This window comes from Bubalus bubalis, chromosome 6 (assembly GCF_019923935.1).
Source record: "Bubalus bubalis isolate 160015118507 breed Murrah chromosome 6, NDDB_SH_1, whole genome shotgun sequence".
NCBI lineage: Eukaryota > Metazoa > Chordata > Mammalia > Artiodactyla > Bovidae > Bubalus > Bubalus bubalis.
This window is the reverse complement of record NC_059162.1, coordinates 106,413,829-106,430,613: the sequence shown is the minus strand read 5'-3', so window position 1 is coordinate 106,430,613 and position 16,785 is coordinate 106,413,829. Positions and strand designations below refer to the sequence as shown.

The 16,785-nt window shown below is 42.5% G+C and overlaps 1 protein-coding gene across 11 annotated transcripts in view; it reads left to right on the top strand.

Annotated features, from left to right (window-relative positions):
* Nucleotides 1-16,785, top strand: part of MACF1 (microtubule actin crosslinking factor 1) — a 338,009-nt gene that overhangs the window by 119,755 nt on the left and 201,469 nt on the right. For all 11 annotated transcript variants that reach the window (XM_006077541.4, XM_044945229.2, XM_044945221.2 and 8 more), the window contains exons 2-3: nucleotides 5,198-5,259; nucleotides 15,913-16,002. In XM_006077541.4, the coding sequence (XP_006077603.4) occupies nucleotides 5,198-5,259; nucleotides 15,913-16,002 (152 nt within the window). The remainder of the gene's footprint in view (nucleotides 1-5,197; nucleotides 5,260-15,912; nucleotides 16,003-16,785) is intronic.

Below are 16,785 nucleotides of genomic sequence, written 5' to 3'. Positions count from 1 at the left end.
CAGATTGTCTTCTGGGTTGGCAGGTAGGTGACTGTGCACAGAGCAGTTTCCATAAATTTGTGAAGCTGGAAGCCAGGTCACGTGGTGAAGCAGGGGGATGAGAAAGTGGAAATGGTGAGCGTTGTCTTCACACTTGTTCATGTAGCCGAGGGGAAAGGAGAAGAGTAGGTAAAGGTATACAAGCTAGGCAGGGATGGTTGGAATAAGCTTCTCAAGGGGAAGGGAAGACGTAGGATCCACATTTCAGGGGGACGGACTTGCCTAGGTAGCAAGGAGGGACTCTGCCAGTGACACTAAAATTAAGAAAGTTAGGGTAGGTATTGGTAGCTTGGTGTCTTAATAAAGTTGGACACGAGTATTAAACCCTTCTAACTGAGTAACCCTCACATGACTAGTTGGTGCCTCCATAAGTTTAATCTAAGAATTTCCCAGGAGGCTCTTGGGTTCTTTGTTGTCAGTTCACAGCCTTTGGTGGAGCTGAATTTACAAGAAGCTTTTAAAAGTAACATCACCTTTGCTCTGATTGACTGTTTTCTTCTCATATAAACATATCTTCTTAAACTTTTATCTCCAGTGTTAGGTAGAAAGATCTTTGCTGGGCCTGGAATTAAATGAGGGATTTATGTGTAGGGAATCAAACCTAAAACTTACTAGAAACTTTTGAAGTCTGAGCTGTTTGGAGTGTTCTGAAGGTCTGTGTAATCGGGTTGTTGTTTGACTTCCCTAATGAATTTCCTTGCTGAAATATTAAGATCTTAAATTCCAGGCACGGCAGTATTGGTGTCCTCTTATCCTAATGCTTAAGTCAGGAGAGAATGTTCATGTAATTGATTGGTCTGCAACATAGTATCCTAAAAAAGGATCCTCCAGCTTTGGGCAAGATTGTTTTATATATATATATATATATATATATTGTTCTGCATTTCCACCAATGCCGGGTCTACTCTGCCTTGCTCTACTGATTAGCTTTATAACCAAAAATAGGCTGTTTCTAATATTAGAGTTATCACTCTGAAGACACAAGTTTTCTTTATAGAATTTCTTTTATTATAAAAGTAATACATGTTTGCTGTAATAGGTTAAACACTACATAGATGGAAAAGAAAAAGTTAATAAATTTCCTTTTGAACTTGCCAGTATTTTAAAGAGGTGGAATTCATGTGATTTCTTTTTAGTTCACGGCCTCATATCCTTTAGACCTGGAGGTGTGATTAACACGATTGCATCTTCTTTATTTTCTCCCCATAGTTATTCTCTTCACCTCCCAAGCCTTCCCATGGGGATAGTGCACTAGGGAAACCAGATGGTTTCTCATCAGTTATGCTTCCAATAGCTAAAAACCTGACTCTCAATTCAAATAAGTGGAAGGATTTGTTTTAGGTCTTATTATGTAGAGCTTTAGATGTTAGTAGCTATGGTAGATGTAAAAACATAAAGCATGATGTCTTTCCTCAGGGAGTTAATGATCTCATTGATGAGTAACAATAAGATTATTTGAAGTTTAGAATTTATATAATTATATAAGTACAGATTGAGTGATTAGCATAGTAAATACCATAAAAATTTGGAGAATAAAGAGACTATTGAGACATGGGATTGTCAGGAAAGGCTACCAGAGTAACGTTTCTCAAACATCAATCTCACCAAGTCATTCTCCTGTTTAAAATCTTTTAATATGTTCTCTTATCTTCCCTTACCAGTTTCTTGGTGATAAAGTTTGGACTCCTTAGCTTGTCATGAAAGGCCATGATTTGACTCATGCCATTCTATCCAGTTTTATGTGTCACTACCACCTAATACACATCCTGTCTTTCAGCTCCCGTTAATTCTGTGCAATTGTCTGAACATGAGCTCCTTCATATCTCTGTTACTTTGCACTAGGTGGAACTTCTTATAACCTTGCCCCTTCCCTTCTCTTTCTGACTAGCTTGTAACTCATGTTTTAAATTTTAGTAGAGACACCCACGGAGAAGGCAATGGCACCCCACTCCATTACTCTTGCCTGGAGAATCCTATGGATGGAGGAGCCTGGTAGACTGCAGTCCATGGGGTCGCTAAGGGTCAGACACGACTGAGCGACTTCACTTTCACTTTTCACTTTCATGCATTGGAGAAGGAAATGGCACCCCACTCCAGTGTTCTTGCCTGGAGAATCCCAGGGACGGGGGAGCCTGGTGGGCTGCCGTCTATGGGGTCGCACAGAGTCGGACACGACTGAAGCGACTTAGCAGCAGCAGCAGCAGCAGAGCCACCCATCTAGAGACGCTCACTAGCCTCCTGTGTGTCTCTCCTGCAGTCAGAGAGGCTTAGCTACTTCTCTTATGTTCTTGAGCACTCTGTGCTTACCTCTGTTACAGCCACATTGAAGTTATTTCTTCTTTCTGCCAGACTGTCATCTCTTTTAAAGGTAGGGACTGTGACTTTGTATAATACAGGCTATTCCAAACAGCTAGCTCCTTACTAAGACCTATTCAAAGAATAAATGAGTGAATGAATGAGCTGGATTTTAAATAGCATTTGGAGAAGTGGAGAGGAAGAAAGTAGCTTGCTGTGAAAAGAATGTCAGTGATTTAGATGAGATTGTAGCTGAAAGCTGACTCTGACACAAGCTTGGAAAGGATTATGAAGAGGTCAGGTAACTAAATCAGCATCTGAAAAGATCGAATGATCAAAATATGTTGGAATGACAGTGGTCAAATCTAATAAAAATTCTGACTTAAATAATTGCAGGCCTCTATGAAGGGAAAATTAGATTAGACTTTAAAAACAGTTCCAAATGAGTGCCAATAGGTAGAATTTATAAGGATGCAGATTATGACACTTTATGGAACTTTAATTAGTATATGTTGTTTATGAAGAATTCACTATTAAGTTTTAAGCTTCAGTAATATTGTAAATGTATGCAAGATTTGGACAGACCTTTCAACTCTGAACAAAATGATTGTTGTTGAGTGGATTTGCAAATCAGCAAGGAATTAGACAAATGCATTCTAATTCCTAACTTCCATGGTCTATAGTAGGAAAAGATCACTGTTTCCTACAAACAAAGCCAGAAAGGGGGTGAAGGTAAGGTTAGCAACAGTTGGAGGAGCGCTTACTGGATGGCTATAGATTCAGAGACTGGAAAGGAAGAGGTGAGGGTAAGGTTAGAGACAGATAAAGGAGAACTTAGTGGATGGGTATCAATTCAGAGAAGTAAGAAGACAGGGCATCCACCTGGAAGTGGCGGGCCAGTGCTTGTGTGGCTTTTACTTGGGTATCAGTAAGAAGGGAATAACTGCAGTAGGGACAGAAAACCTATTGAAGTTTGTGTGAGTTACTAGTGAGTCAGTTAGTTCAGTTCAGTCGCTCAGTTGTGTCCGACTCTTTGCGACCCCATGATTTGCAGCACGCCAGGCCTCCCTGTCCATCACCAACTCCCGGAGTTCACTCAGACTCACGTCCATCGAGTCAGTGATGCCATCCAGCCATCTCATCCTCTGTCGTCCCCTTCTCCTCCTGCCCCCAATCCCTCCCAGCATCAGAGTCTTTTCCAGTGAGTCAGCTCTTCGCATGAGGTGGCCAAAGTACTGGAGTTTCAGCTTTAGCATCATTCCTTCCAAAGAAATCCCAGGGCTGATCTCCTTCAGAATGGACTGGTTGGATCTCCTTGTGGTCCAAGGGGCTCTCAAGAGTCTTCTCCAACACCACAGTTCAAAAGCATCAATTCTTCGGTGCTCAGCTTTCTTCACAGTCCAACTTTCACATCCATACATGATCACTGGAAAAATCTGACTAATGAGTCAGATTTTCTTGCCTGGAGAATCCCAGGGACGGGGGAGCCTGGTTGGTTGCCGTCTATGGGGTCACACAGAGTCGGACACGACTAAAGTGACTTAGCAGCAGCAGAGTCAGATTTACAAAATTCTGCTACTTTCTTCTGAAATGTCTCTTCGTTGGAGAAGAAATGGAGGAGTGGTCATCTCGGCTTGTGGATTGTCCTAGTGAAAGTAGTAGTAGAAGATTAGGGAGGTGAGAGTCCCTGGGGTACTCGTGACAACAGCTTTGACTTGCTTAATCATGTTGTCTGGCACAGATTGGGATAATCTTAGACGTTCTTAATAAATAGGATAAAGTAAGAAGAGAGTGATTGAAGGTTGAAAGTGAGGAGGAGATATGAAAGATTGGTAGAGATGACTGCTGAGTAGCTATGTTTGGAGAAGAAATGAGGCCTAGGAAGTGGCATGGTGGTGGCTGTCTATGGATTGGAGATGAGGGTCAGTGGAGCCAAGCAAGCTCACATGCATTGTCCACACATATGTTGAAATAATTTGAGGATGACGTCAGAGAATACCCATTGAACAAAGTTGTTGGGGGAGGTTAAGGTAGATTTGCCATGTGGAGGGGTGCATGCAGCAGGGAATGGTCGATGACAGCAGGGATGATTTGAACAGGATCATACAGTGGAGGGAAAGGGCTTCGAATAAATAGAAGAGGAACAGACCTGATGGATCAGTGGTCTGGAGGTGGCAGTTGTGGGAGAAAGTGAGTTCTCCTCATGATCAGGCCTCTGTGATGTAGTCATTGTCAAGTGTTGACAGTCGTGTTTCTGTTGAAGAGGTGATCAAAGTCAGAATGGAGCAGAATTTGCCTAAGAAAAAATGGGGGTTGTAAGACTTGGAGAAGGGAGGGAGGGGAGGAGAGATGTTCCAGGGGGCCTAGTGGGCAGCTTTGAGAGTTTGGTTGGCAAGGCTGGGGAGGAAGCTAGAGTGAGGGAGTCCTAGGGGAGGAGGGGGGAGGGAGGAGAGCATTGATCAGGAGGACCGTGTGTGGAGAGTGAAATGTAACCTTAGCACTGGGTGTCCCGAGGGCCAAGGCCACTCCACCTTCCTGTTGGGGGTTTTCACAGCTTCGGATTTTTGGAGCTTGCTGGGGGTGGGGTGGGGGTGCAGGGAATCACTGCCCTCCCTAGAGAGTTAGGATGTGAAGGAGACTTTGCGGTGACATGATTCTTGAGGCATGTGATTCTGTCTAATGTGTAAAGTGACAGAAGAAGGAAATTCAGAGAGACTGAACCTTCCCAACAACAAGACGCTGTCTCTCAGGCTGAAGAAACTGTCTCCACTGTGCTGGAGAGGCTGGGTGTGGGCAAGGCAGAGGCTGGGGATCATGGCGCCAGGCCGCGCTAAGCCGGCGCCTTCTCCTTGTCTCCTCACAGATGAACGGGACCGAGTGCAGAAGAAGACGTTCACCAAGTGGGCCAACAAGCACCTGATGAAGGTAGGAGCCCTCGCGGGCGCCCCGGTCTGAATCTGTCAGGCCCTCCTCCCAGACAGCTCGCGTTGCTGGCCGCAGGGTCCCGTTGATGGGGATGCATGCCTTTTTTTCCTTTTCTTTCTTTAAAAAAAAAAAAAAAAAAAGAATATATATATATTTATCTAATATAGTCCTAATAGTGTGGAAGCTTTCATGGATGAGCTTCTTGGTGAAGACAGTAACTCCTCCATTACCTAAGAAGGCTGAGGTTGAGGATACCATGGGGTGATTCCTGAGATTCCAAGAATGCTTTGCGTCAAACTTTACATACTATTTTATAAGCCCCTATTTTGTTTTAATTTTTTTAATCTGATTACTGTATAAGGATGGGGCAGAGGGAATCTTGTTCTCTCTTAAAGTGTGCAAGTCTTAAACCATCAGTTTAGTGAACTTTTTTATTATGTATATACTTGTTTAACCCCCTGCAGTTTAAAATACAGAACAAAATGGCTAGGGTTGGAGGGAGATCTTATCATTATTTTAAAAAAGAGGAAAACACAAGGCAGAGACATATTACCTACCTAAGGATAAACAGTATGACTAATATGACAGTCATATTTGAATACAAAGTTTTTAAGTTATAGTAATTACTCAACTCAGGTAATTTTGAGTTATGAATAATTGCTGCTCTGAGAAAGATTACCAGGGACCTCTTAATTGCTGTTTCCAGTGGTTTTATCTTTCTCTCATTTGATTTCTTTGTAGCATCTGATAGTATTAACTAACTCACTGCTTCTTTAAAGCCCTCTCTTCTGTTGCCTTCCAGGACACTGCTTTTTCCCAAGTTACCTCTTCCCTCCATGAATGTCTTTCTCCTGCCTTTTTCACTGGCTTCTTGTCCTCCATGTTGACATCCCCTACTGCTGCTGCTAAGTCACTTCAGTCATGTCTGACTCTGTGCGACCCCATAGACGGCAGCCCATCAGGCTCCCCCGTCCCTGGGATTCTCCAGGCAAGAGTACTGGAGTGGGGTGCCATTGCCTTCTCCCACATCCCCTAACCTTGACCATTTTCTTGTTTTGTTCTCTGTATCCTTGGCAGTCTCATCTGTGTTAGCCGCAGGGATCGTTCCGTTTGCATAGAATGCAAGGAATCACCCATAGAGAGGGATAGGGGTGATCTCCTTGTCCTTGGGAAGGTAATCCAAGCAGAGGGTGCCCCAGGAGCAAAGATACAGAGTCATTAACAGCGTGCCAAACAGGTAAATATCCCCCTGACTCTCCCTCGTGCCTGGATGCATCTGAGCTTTATGAAAACTGCTTCACTAGGCAGCTGCTCTCTCCTCTTTTTATGAGCTCTTTGTTTTTTCATTTTTCTTTCTCTCTGTGTGTCTGCTACATTCAGTTCTCTGTACTCCTTGCTTTTGCTTGTGTGTGAGCTGTGGTGGTTGTCCCTCAAATGGTGGTATAAACCCCTGCAGCCACATGATTCTAAAGACACAAACGCGAACAATCTGGGTGCCTGGGGTTTTCTTCTCCTCTGTGGTCAGGGGTCTGTCGATGTAGTTCAGTGAACTATGTGGCCTGGGAGATGCTTACATAAATCAGACATAGCTCCTTAGGTCACTTCTTCAACTGCAGGTGAGGTTGGTTTTCAAACTCTTAATACAAGATTTAAATCAGGAGGTAATGATAGAGCCTTTCTCTGTGTTCTTTCCTAAGCCAAAGACCCGTATCTCAATAGTGTCCTTGACACAGTCATCTGGATGTTACCCAGACATATCCTATATTCAGTACATCCCAGAGTGCTCAGTATTATCATTCATGTACCTAGCTATCCAAGTTAGGAACCTGGAATCATACTATATTTAGTCCTACCCATCATCTCTCCCTGCTACCAACTCCAGTCAGTCACTTCCAACTCAGAAAGATGCTTGCATCTGATTTCTCTTCTCTGCCCTAGTCCAGGGCCTCTTCTCTTGACTTGGCCACTGTAATAGTTTCCTAATAAAGTTTTCTGTAAGAACAAATGTGATGATAATGGTAGTAATTTATTGAGTGCTTAGGGTAAATCATACTTTCTGTACTAAGCCCTTTACATGGATCATCTCCTTTAATTCTTCAGTGACCTTATACTATAGATTCTGTTCATAGTCCCATTGTATCAATGAGGTTTAGAGAGGTTAAACACTAGAAAGAAGTTGAATTAAAACACTAGAACTCAAGCAACCTAAAGTCTAGCACCTGTACTCTTCACCTCTGCAGTCCTGGCGCTGGTCTGCCTACCTCTCCGGGCTCACAGTGTCACATTCCCCTTGGACCTTACACGGTTGCTGAACTGTTTGGCACGCTGTTTATGACTCTGTATCTTTGCTCCTGGGGCACCCTCTGCTTGGATTACCTTCCCAAGTCTGTCCTGCCTGGATGCCACCACCGTCACTCCCCTTGGTAAATATCCCCCTGACTCTCCCTCGTGGAACTGATGCCCTTTCCTGGGCGTCCTCTCTGTCCTCCTTCATGCTCCTGTTGCAGCAGCTGCAGCAGCCGTCATTCTCCCAGACTGTAATTTGAAGGTTGATGTGTCTTATTTTTTTAGTCAGGACAAAGAAGGAAGGGAAAGAGAGAGGGAGGGAAAAAACCTGCCGTTTTCCTCTAATTTCTTCAGCATTTACCAGTTGCCTCTCATTTGGTGACAAACAACTCTGTCAGGGTGCAGAGCCCCTCACAGCCTGTTTCCAGCCAGGCAGTCTCCCCTGTAGCCTGCGCTGCAGCCCCAGGAAACAAGTCACCACCTTCTAAACTCGGTATACTTTCACACCTCTTAGCTTATTCATTTCTCTCTCCGTTGAAGGCACGTCTTGACCTCTGCTGCCTGGCCATCATCCACTTACTCTTCAAGGCCCAGGTCCAGTATCCCCTTCCTGAGACCCTGACTTCCATCCCTGTGACCGTTGCAGCTCCGTCTCTGTCCCACACCCCTCTGAAGAGATGGGTGTGTGCGTTCATACCTCCTTGGGGGCTGGGGCTTGCTGTGCTGCTGTCTCATCCACGTCCTGCACCAGGAGCATGAGAAGTATTCAGTAAGGATTTGTTCCCTTGAGTGGATAACAGTTCAGTAGTCCTTTTAGCTTACAAAGCATATTCTAATCTGACTTGATCCTTACAGTAACCCTGAAGGATGTAAAGATATTTTATCCTTTCAATGTAACAGCTGAAGAAGCTGAAAATTAGAAGGATGAAGTGACTTTTCCAAGATCATACAGCTAGTGAAGGATGGAGCTAAAGACCAATCACAAGTCTTCTGACCAAAATGACTTCTTGTTTCTATTCAATATGCCCCTATCTGGCTCTGTTTTCACACCTCATCTCTTAAGATTTGGAGAAACTGAACTGTCCCTTCTTCAGGCTTGTACCCTAAACTTTGTAGTTCAGTACAAATGCTCTGGCTCCCCGCTCTTCACTTGTAACTGATGTTGCCTGTTGGGCCTCTACCTCAGTGCTGTGTGATGACAGGAGGCTCAGGGCGGGGAGAAACGAGACAAACACACATGGCATTGTTAGCAGCTGGAGGCCAGCCAGAGCTTTACTTAACTCCCTGGCGATTTTTCATCTCTTCCTATTCCCCCAGCCTTACAGTTCCAATGGCATTTTCTCACCTTGGGGTATTTCACAGAGGTTCACGGCTCATCAGAATCATTGTTCCATGCTGGCTGTCTTTGAACTTTGGGCTGAGAATTAGGGATCAAAATCTATTCTTTGTAGCTCAAGCATCCTTTGCTTTGCTCCCCAAGTACACATGAACCACATTAGTGTTGCCACTGGCAGGCAGACTAATGTAAGATCAAAGCAACCAAGCCCTCAAGTTGTAAATTTGGTTATAACCTAATCTCTTGGATTCCCAAGTATCTCTTTAGGAAATAGTTTGTTATTGAATAAGATGATTCATTCCTCTTTTTTAGCTGAGAACACTGTTGGTCCAATCTTAAAAGAGATTTAAGAATGTAAGCACCTGAAATATACATACAGATCACCTAAGGCAGAATGCAAGTCCTACAGATTGAAGAGTTCTCTTCTTCGTACACCAGAACCGTCAAAAAGAAAGATCTAGAATTTTAAGTGAGGTTTTTATTTGCATTATCCCTGCTATTTCTCTGGGTCCTGGCAGCTTATAAAGTATAGATATATCTCCCTAAAAAGAACTTCAAGAAAGGCTGAGAGGGTGAGACAGAAGAGAGAGCATGAGCTTTCTCTGGTCAGTTTCTATGGACTGCAGAGGTTAGTGGGTAGAAAGTAAGAAAAGCATTTAATCTAACAGATGGAATCGTCCTTTCTATTTTTTTTTTTTTTCATGTATGCAATCTAGAAGCCATTGGCCTTCCTGGGATTTTACTTAAGAACTACAGAAAACCAGCAAAGGTTAACTCCCACGTTTTTCCTGATGGTCTCAATTTTCTTCTGCTCGTTTGAGGCTCTCCAGCTCGTGGTTCCAGGCCCCCTTTGCTGTGCAGCCTCTGTGCCGCGGCCACGTGAGGCAGCTCACTGCTCCCTCAGCACTGCATTTACTGTCACACCTCTTCGCTTATTCAGCCTGTGGGAAAGGTCAGAAGGAGCCTGGCAGTGGAGTGCAGTTTAGGAGACCGATGGAGTCGTGCTGCCCAGGAGCGGAGTGTTGCCTTTGTTGCCCCGCTGTGACCATGGGGTGGTGGCTTGTGACCAGCTCTGCCCAGACCTGAGTTCTCAGGCCTTGATTTCACCCTCAGTGCGTTCCAACCCCCACTGGAGGACTCGGTTCTACGTTTGAACTTGGATTCTCTACTCCCTGAGCGTTAGTGCCTGCCTGTGAAGTGAAGCTACCCTTGGGAGACTTTACAATCATCCTCATCCTCAGAGAATCTTTGTTAATCAGAGTTGGCTGATATCCCTGTCAGATTCCTCAAAGCTTAAGGAACTCTCAGAACAGGAGACGTAGAATTGTTATCTGCAAGGAGCCTCACACTTTACTCCCACATCATACTCTATTTATTTCAGCAGAGATTCCCAGCCCCCATTTTTGTTCCCTGCATTTGAGCACAGTTCTCTCCAGAAGTCTATGACCCCAGCCTCCCCCCACCCCCCACCAAAAAAAAACCAGAACAGCAACAAAAAAACCAAACAAAATAACTTACAACAACTATAATCTGCTTTTTTAGTGTTAGGCTTTTCCTGGAGGATAAATTTGGCCGTTGAATCAAAATGGAATTTTCCCTTTTATGGCTGAGAAATCTATAAATTCAGAAATGCATCTGAAGTTACCAGGCTCGCTTTCATTTTCCCTGTATCTTTTAATAAGTATGTGTGCTAAGTCACTTCAGTCATGTCTGACTCTGTGCGACCTTAAGGACCGTAGACTGTCAGGCTCCTCTGTCCATGGGATTCTCCAGGTAAGAATACTGGAGTGGGTTACCATTTCCTCTTACAGGGGATCTTCCCAACTCAGAGATTGAACTCCATCTCTTATGTCTCCTGCATTGGCAGGCAGGTTCTTTACCACTATCACCACCTGGGAAGCCCTTAATAAGTATAAATGAGAGTAAATAACATACTTTTCTCTTTAAAGCTTTCTCCTCTCACTTATATATTGCTCTGCAACATAGTGTGGATCAAGGAAATTGAGCTACTTGTGTTTCTTTTAAGAGTGAGTCTTTGAGCAAAACTTTGCCAGATCAGGCTCTCTGCAGGTATTAAAGAATGCTACGGGACAATCCTTGGTTCTTTTGGGGGAGCCTCTTATAATTTAGTAATGTTGTTAATATGTTGTTTCTACCCTTCAAGCATCATGGAAGCCTTGTGAAGGGAAAAAGCAGTGGACACAGAGTCAACAGACAGTGATCTGGCCCTTTCCAGCTAAATGATTTTACACAGTTATGTAACTTCTCTAGACAGTGCATTTCTCATCTGTAAACTGAGAATGTTAGCGTTAAGTCATCTTTAAAGTCCCTTTGAGCTCCGATTCTGATACCAAGCACTTAAGTGCAATTTATTCCCTTTGCTAAAGCCACTCAGAAATTGGGAGAAGCTGTTTATTTTTTCATACCCTCAAGCCAATCTTTTAAAAATTGGGAGTGCAGAGCTTTCCTTGGTTTATGAATGCATGATGATTAGGGAGGATTGGCCTTGTCTGAAAATTTAGTCATTCATTAATTTTTAAAAATACCTGTGTTGAGATTTAGTTTACATATCACACATTTAAAGTATACAGTTCAATGACTTATTATATTCAAAATTGTGCAGCCATCACCACAATTTTAGAACATTTATTTTCCTCACTCCCCATAAAGAAACCCTGTACCCTTAAATCATTATCTCTAACTGCTAAGTCACTTCAGTCGTGTCCGACTCTGTGCGACCCCATAGACAGCAGCCCACCAGGCTCCCCCGTCCCTGGGCTTCTCCAGGCAAGAACACTGGAGTGGGTTGCCATTTCTTTCTCCAATGCATGAAAGTGAAAAGTGAAAGTGAAGTCGCTCAGTTGTGTCCGACTCTTCGCGACCCCATGGACTGCAGCCTACCAGGCTCCTCCGTCCGTGGGATTTTCCAGGCAAGAGTACTGGAGTGGGGTGCCATCGCCTTCTCCACATTATCCCTAAACACCCCTCCATTCCTTCCCCTGCCCTAGGCAACCACCAGTCTATTCATTCTCTGTCTCTATAGGTTTGCTGATTCTAAATATCTCACGTAAATGGAATCATACAACATGTGCTTGTTTGTAACTGGTTTCTTGCTTATAGTATAATATGTAGGCATTTGGATTATTTTTAGACTTTGGCTAATGTGAACAAAGAATGCTGCTATGAACATTCATTCATGTACAAATTACTTTTTCTGAACATATGTTTTTAATTCTTTTGAATATATACCTAGGAGTGGAATTACTGAGTCATATGGTAACTTGTGTTTAGCCTTTTAAGGAACTATCAGGCTGTTTTCCAAAGCAGCTGCACCATTTTATATTCTCACTAGGAGTGTATGAGGGTTCCGGTTTCTCTGTAGCTTCACCAGCACTTATTATTTGTCTTTTTGATTATAGCCATTCTAGTCAGTGTGAAGTGTGGCGTCTGTCTGTAGTTTGATTTACATTTTCTTTATGGCTACTGATACTGAGCATCTTCTCATGAGTTTGTTAGCCATTTGTATATATTCCTTGGAGATTTCTAAAGAACCGATTTTGATGGTGATTTTTACAGGGACTACAAACAGGCAGGGACCTGGACAGTTGAAGTTGTTTTACTCATCTTATTTGTTAACAGAGTAGCATGATTGTTGGAAAGAAGCATACCTATGGATGATTCCTAAGCATTCTTGGCCCTAACTGGCTGCCCCTAATATTTCTGGTACTTAGTCCACCGGACTTTCTCTGAGATTTGTGGAAAACTTTAGAGACAACCCAGTATGTACAAAAGAGTTAAAGACTATAATGGGGGAGACCTGGATTTGATTGGCTTAGTCATTTACTAGCTGTCTGATCTTGGTATGTTAGCTGAGCCCTCCAAAATCTCACCTCTGCATCTGAAACTTTTCTGATGTAAAAGCACTAACAAATGTTAGCCAGTTCTTTATCCTTGTCTCGGCAGAGCTGTGTCCAGTGTGCTTCAGAAATAGACAGCTGTTCTCTGCTGAAAATTCTCTAAGGGGGGAAAAACCTCACCTCCCCCATTACTTCTGTCTAGACCTCTCTGCTGTTTTTCATAGTTACTTGGTTATTATAGTCACACAAAGACTGAGAAACACAGTAAGCTAGTTCTCATCTAAATTTCTTGTAAGGTTCAACTTTACTATTCACAGGCATAAAACTTAACTGGAATTTTCAGAAGGAAACATTGGAGCTTTGATATAAAACTAACCTTTGCATTTTAAGTGCCTCCTTTTTCTTTTCAGCTCTCTGTGGTGTTTGGTGTCCCATTGAGAACATGATCTCATCTGGTTCACAACCCTATATAATTTATTTAAATAATTACTCCTTGACCACTCCCGATTTTTATACCCTGTATTCAGGTCTTAGCTGCCAAAAATAAATCGCTCATTATTGTCTCTTCTCTTCTTAACCCTTAATATCTAGTATTTAATAATTTCTGGCATTTAAAAATCTTGTATTTGTTTGTTTGTAGTCTGATTTCTATCCCCCGACTTTCTAGAAAATCATTCTCACAAAAGCCCTCTGATTTGTCAGAAAACTCAAAAACCGTTTCCTAGTCTTCATCCTCCTTGTCCTGTCGCATCGGATGCTGGTGGCGATCGCTTCCTCGATGTTGCTCCCTTGCTTGTTGCTTGACTCTTCCACTGCCTTTCCCCATCCGCCCTGCCCTTTGTTGATTGCTTTCCCATCTCCTGCCTTCTAATTTCGGCTATTCCCTCAGGCTCAGTCCTTAGCACTCTTGTTTTTTTCTTTTTGCCCCAACCCAGAAAGCCCAACATTTCCCATGTGTTTAGCTAGCACCTCAATGCATATGACTTCTAAACTTGAGTTCTCAGCTGACCCGGATTGGATTCTGGTATTTCCAGCTGCTTCAAGAACATTTCCATTTGTAGCTCCTTTGCTGTTGTTTTAAACTCAGCATATTTAAAATTGAACTTGTCAAAACCAACTCCCTTTCCAACCCTTATGACCTGCTAATTTCTGTGAGTGGTGCAGTGTGGTTGTCCCAGGCCCCAAGCTTGAACCCTTGGACCCACTTGAGGGAGGAGTCTTAAGATTTTAGAGCCACCCATATGTTCGAGCCAGCTTTCGTGGCTTTGTGAGAGCCGAATAGTGAATGTTCAGGAGTCTTGTGAGCTATTTTCTAAGCACAGCCATGATGATAAGTTAAATTATATAAACTTACACTTAAATTAGATTTAAAATGAAGGTAATAAATACTCAAAATTCATTCCTTCTTAGATACTTTACTACATTATTATCATCTGTGCTCTTGAGGTTAATTATATCTGTTGTCTCTTTATGATGGAAATACTGTGTATTGGTGTGCTACTGTACATCTCTCCCCAACATCGCTTTTAGTGATTTTATGTTAATAGCTTGAAATCAGTCATGGTAGGAGTATTTACACCATGGACATGAATAAGTGGTATAAGTTTGAGCCATGTGTATTGTTTCATTTATTGTCTAAACTTAAGAAAGTGAGGGAGAAAATGTTAATATTGAAGATTACACTAAAAAGTGTGTCATGTCATTGTCAATATCACAAAAAAAGTTAAAGAAATATTCTTTAAAGATTTGAAAGCTATTATTCAACTCATGATGAACTGTTTTCTCCGATTGGGTTATCTGTCTGTCAGCTTCTTGGTCCTTCATGTACAGGTACAAACATGTGCATCCTTCATATTTCCACCCTCCTATTTAGGAGTCTTTATGTGATTTTCCCATCCTCTTTCTCTATCAAACATTTTCTAATCCTTCAAGTCCTTTCTCTTCTAGGAAGTCCACCAAGATGTTTCCAGTCTTTGTCTTTTCAGATTCTCAGTTTTGAATGCTAGAATATTACAGTTGGAAAGGACTTATAGTTCAGGCTTCCATGTGAATGTAGAAATCCCAGTATCCCAGCCCTTGCTTGAAAAACTCCAGTGACTAGAAATCCACTACTTCTAGAGTAACCCTTTCTCTTGTTGCCTAGAAAGTTATGTATATTGTAAAGGGTCTTCCTTATAATTTCCACTAGTCTTCTGTTTGTGCAACACTCAATGAAGGTGTCACTAGACTTGGAACAAATCAGTCATATTAGCCACGTCCTAAAGTTGTGTGACCATAACTTCTCAGAGCCTTAGCTTCCTCAGTTTCTCTTATGAAATAGGACTTCGCAGGGCAGTTGTTTGGATTAAATAAATAGAATGAGATTACGGCTGATTACAAAGCCTTGTAGTAATGGCAAAGGCTAAAATCAGAAAGATGAAACTGAAGCCAGTTTTTCCACTTAGTTTTGACCTTAGGCAAGTTACTTAACCTCTTTGTGCCTAGTTTCCGCATATGTAAAATAGGCATAATATAATAATAATAGTAATAATGTGTAATATAATAATGCCCACCTTATAGATGTTAGGGGTAGGTGAGATAACATCTAAAGCATTTAGTGTTTGACATTACCCATGCATTTTTCTAAAGTGATATTTGTTTTTTCATAGTTTCAGTTACAAAATTAGAATTATTTTTCCCCAAAGGAAAAGAATTCTCAAATTCACTATTTATTTATTTATAAGTATTGGGTAAAAAAGGGGTTAAATTAAAGCTACACCCCATGGAACACTGAGTGTCTAGCATTTTGATTTCCTTTGTAGCACTCTGGAGGGCTTTACTGACTCTGACAGGTCTCGTGTGTCCATCACTGGCTGTTGTATCATATTTTTGTCCATAATAATTCCTGAGATGTTTCGGGATGATCAAGACTTGGCCAAACTTTATGGAATATTGTTCAGGGTTGACTGGAGTATGTAATAGATCTGGCGTCAATTTGAAAAAACACATACAAGCCTCTCTTAAGTGTTACCATCTCATATGTATTGTATTCCAACCTGAATATTCCTGAATTGTTTATTGTTTTCGGTTTCAAATTATTTAATTTGTGTTTACAAAGAACCATAAGCGCTTGTGTGGATAATAAAATAATTCAAGATCAAATAAAAATCAGTCTTGTTTTGCTCTCACGCACAGGTCCGCAAGCACATAAATGACCTTTATGAAGACCTGCGGGATGGCCATAACCTGATCTCTCTGCTGGAGGTCCTCTCGGGCATCAAACTGGTGAGCTTCTCTCTCCTCCTAATGGGTGACTTCCCAGGTGTGGCCCTATTAATGATATAGGTCCATCGTGTTGAGTGCTGGGGAGGTGGCTGTCACTTCTGTTACATGGGAGGAAAAAGTAGAAGAGGTGATGGCTGGACTTTATTTCTAACTCAGACTTAATGCTTTACAAATGATACCAATTCAGTTCAGTTCAGTTGCTCATGTGTCCGCTTCAGTGTCCGACTCTTTGTGACCCCATGAATCGCAGCACGCCAGGCCTCCCTGTCCATCACCATGTCCCGGAGTTCACTCAAACTCACGTCCATCGAGTCGGTGATGCCATCCAGCCATCTCATCCTCTGTCGTCCCCTTTTCCTCCTGCCCCCAATCCCTCCCAGCATCAGAGTCTTTTCCAATGAGTCAACTCTTTGCATGAGGTGGCCAAAGTACTGGAGTTTCAGCTTTAGCATCATTCCTTCCAAAGAACACCCAGGACCGATCTCCTTTAGAATGGACTGGTTGGATCTCCTTGCAGTCCAAGGGACTCTCAAGAGTCTTCTCCAACACCACACAGTTCAAAAGCATCAATTCTTTGGTGCTCAGCCTTCTTCACAGTCCAACTCTCACATCCATACATGACCACAGGAAAAACCATAGCCTTGACTAGATGGACCTTTGTGGGCAAAGTAATGTCTCTGCTTTTGAATATGCTATCTAGGTTGGTCATTACTTTCCTTCCAAGGAGTAAGCGTCTTTTAATTTCATGGCTGCAGTCACCATCTGCAGTGATTTTGGAGCCCC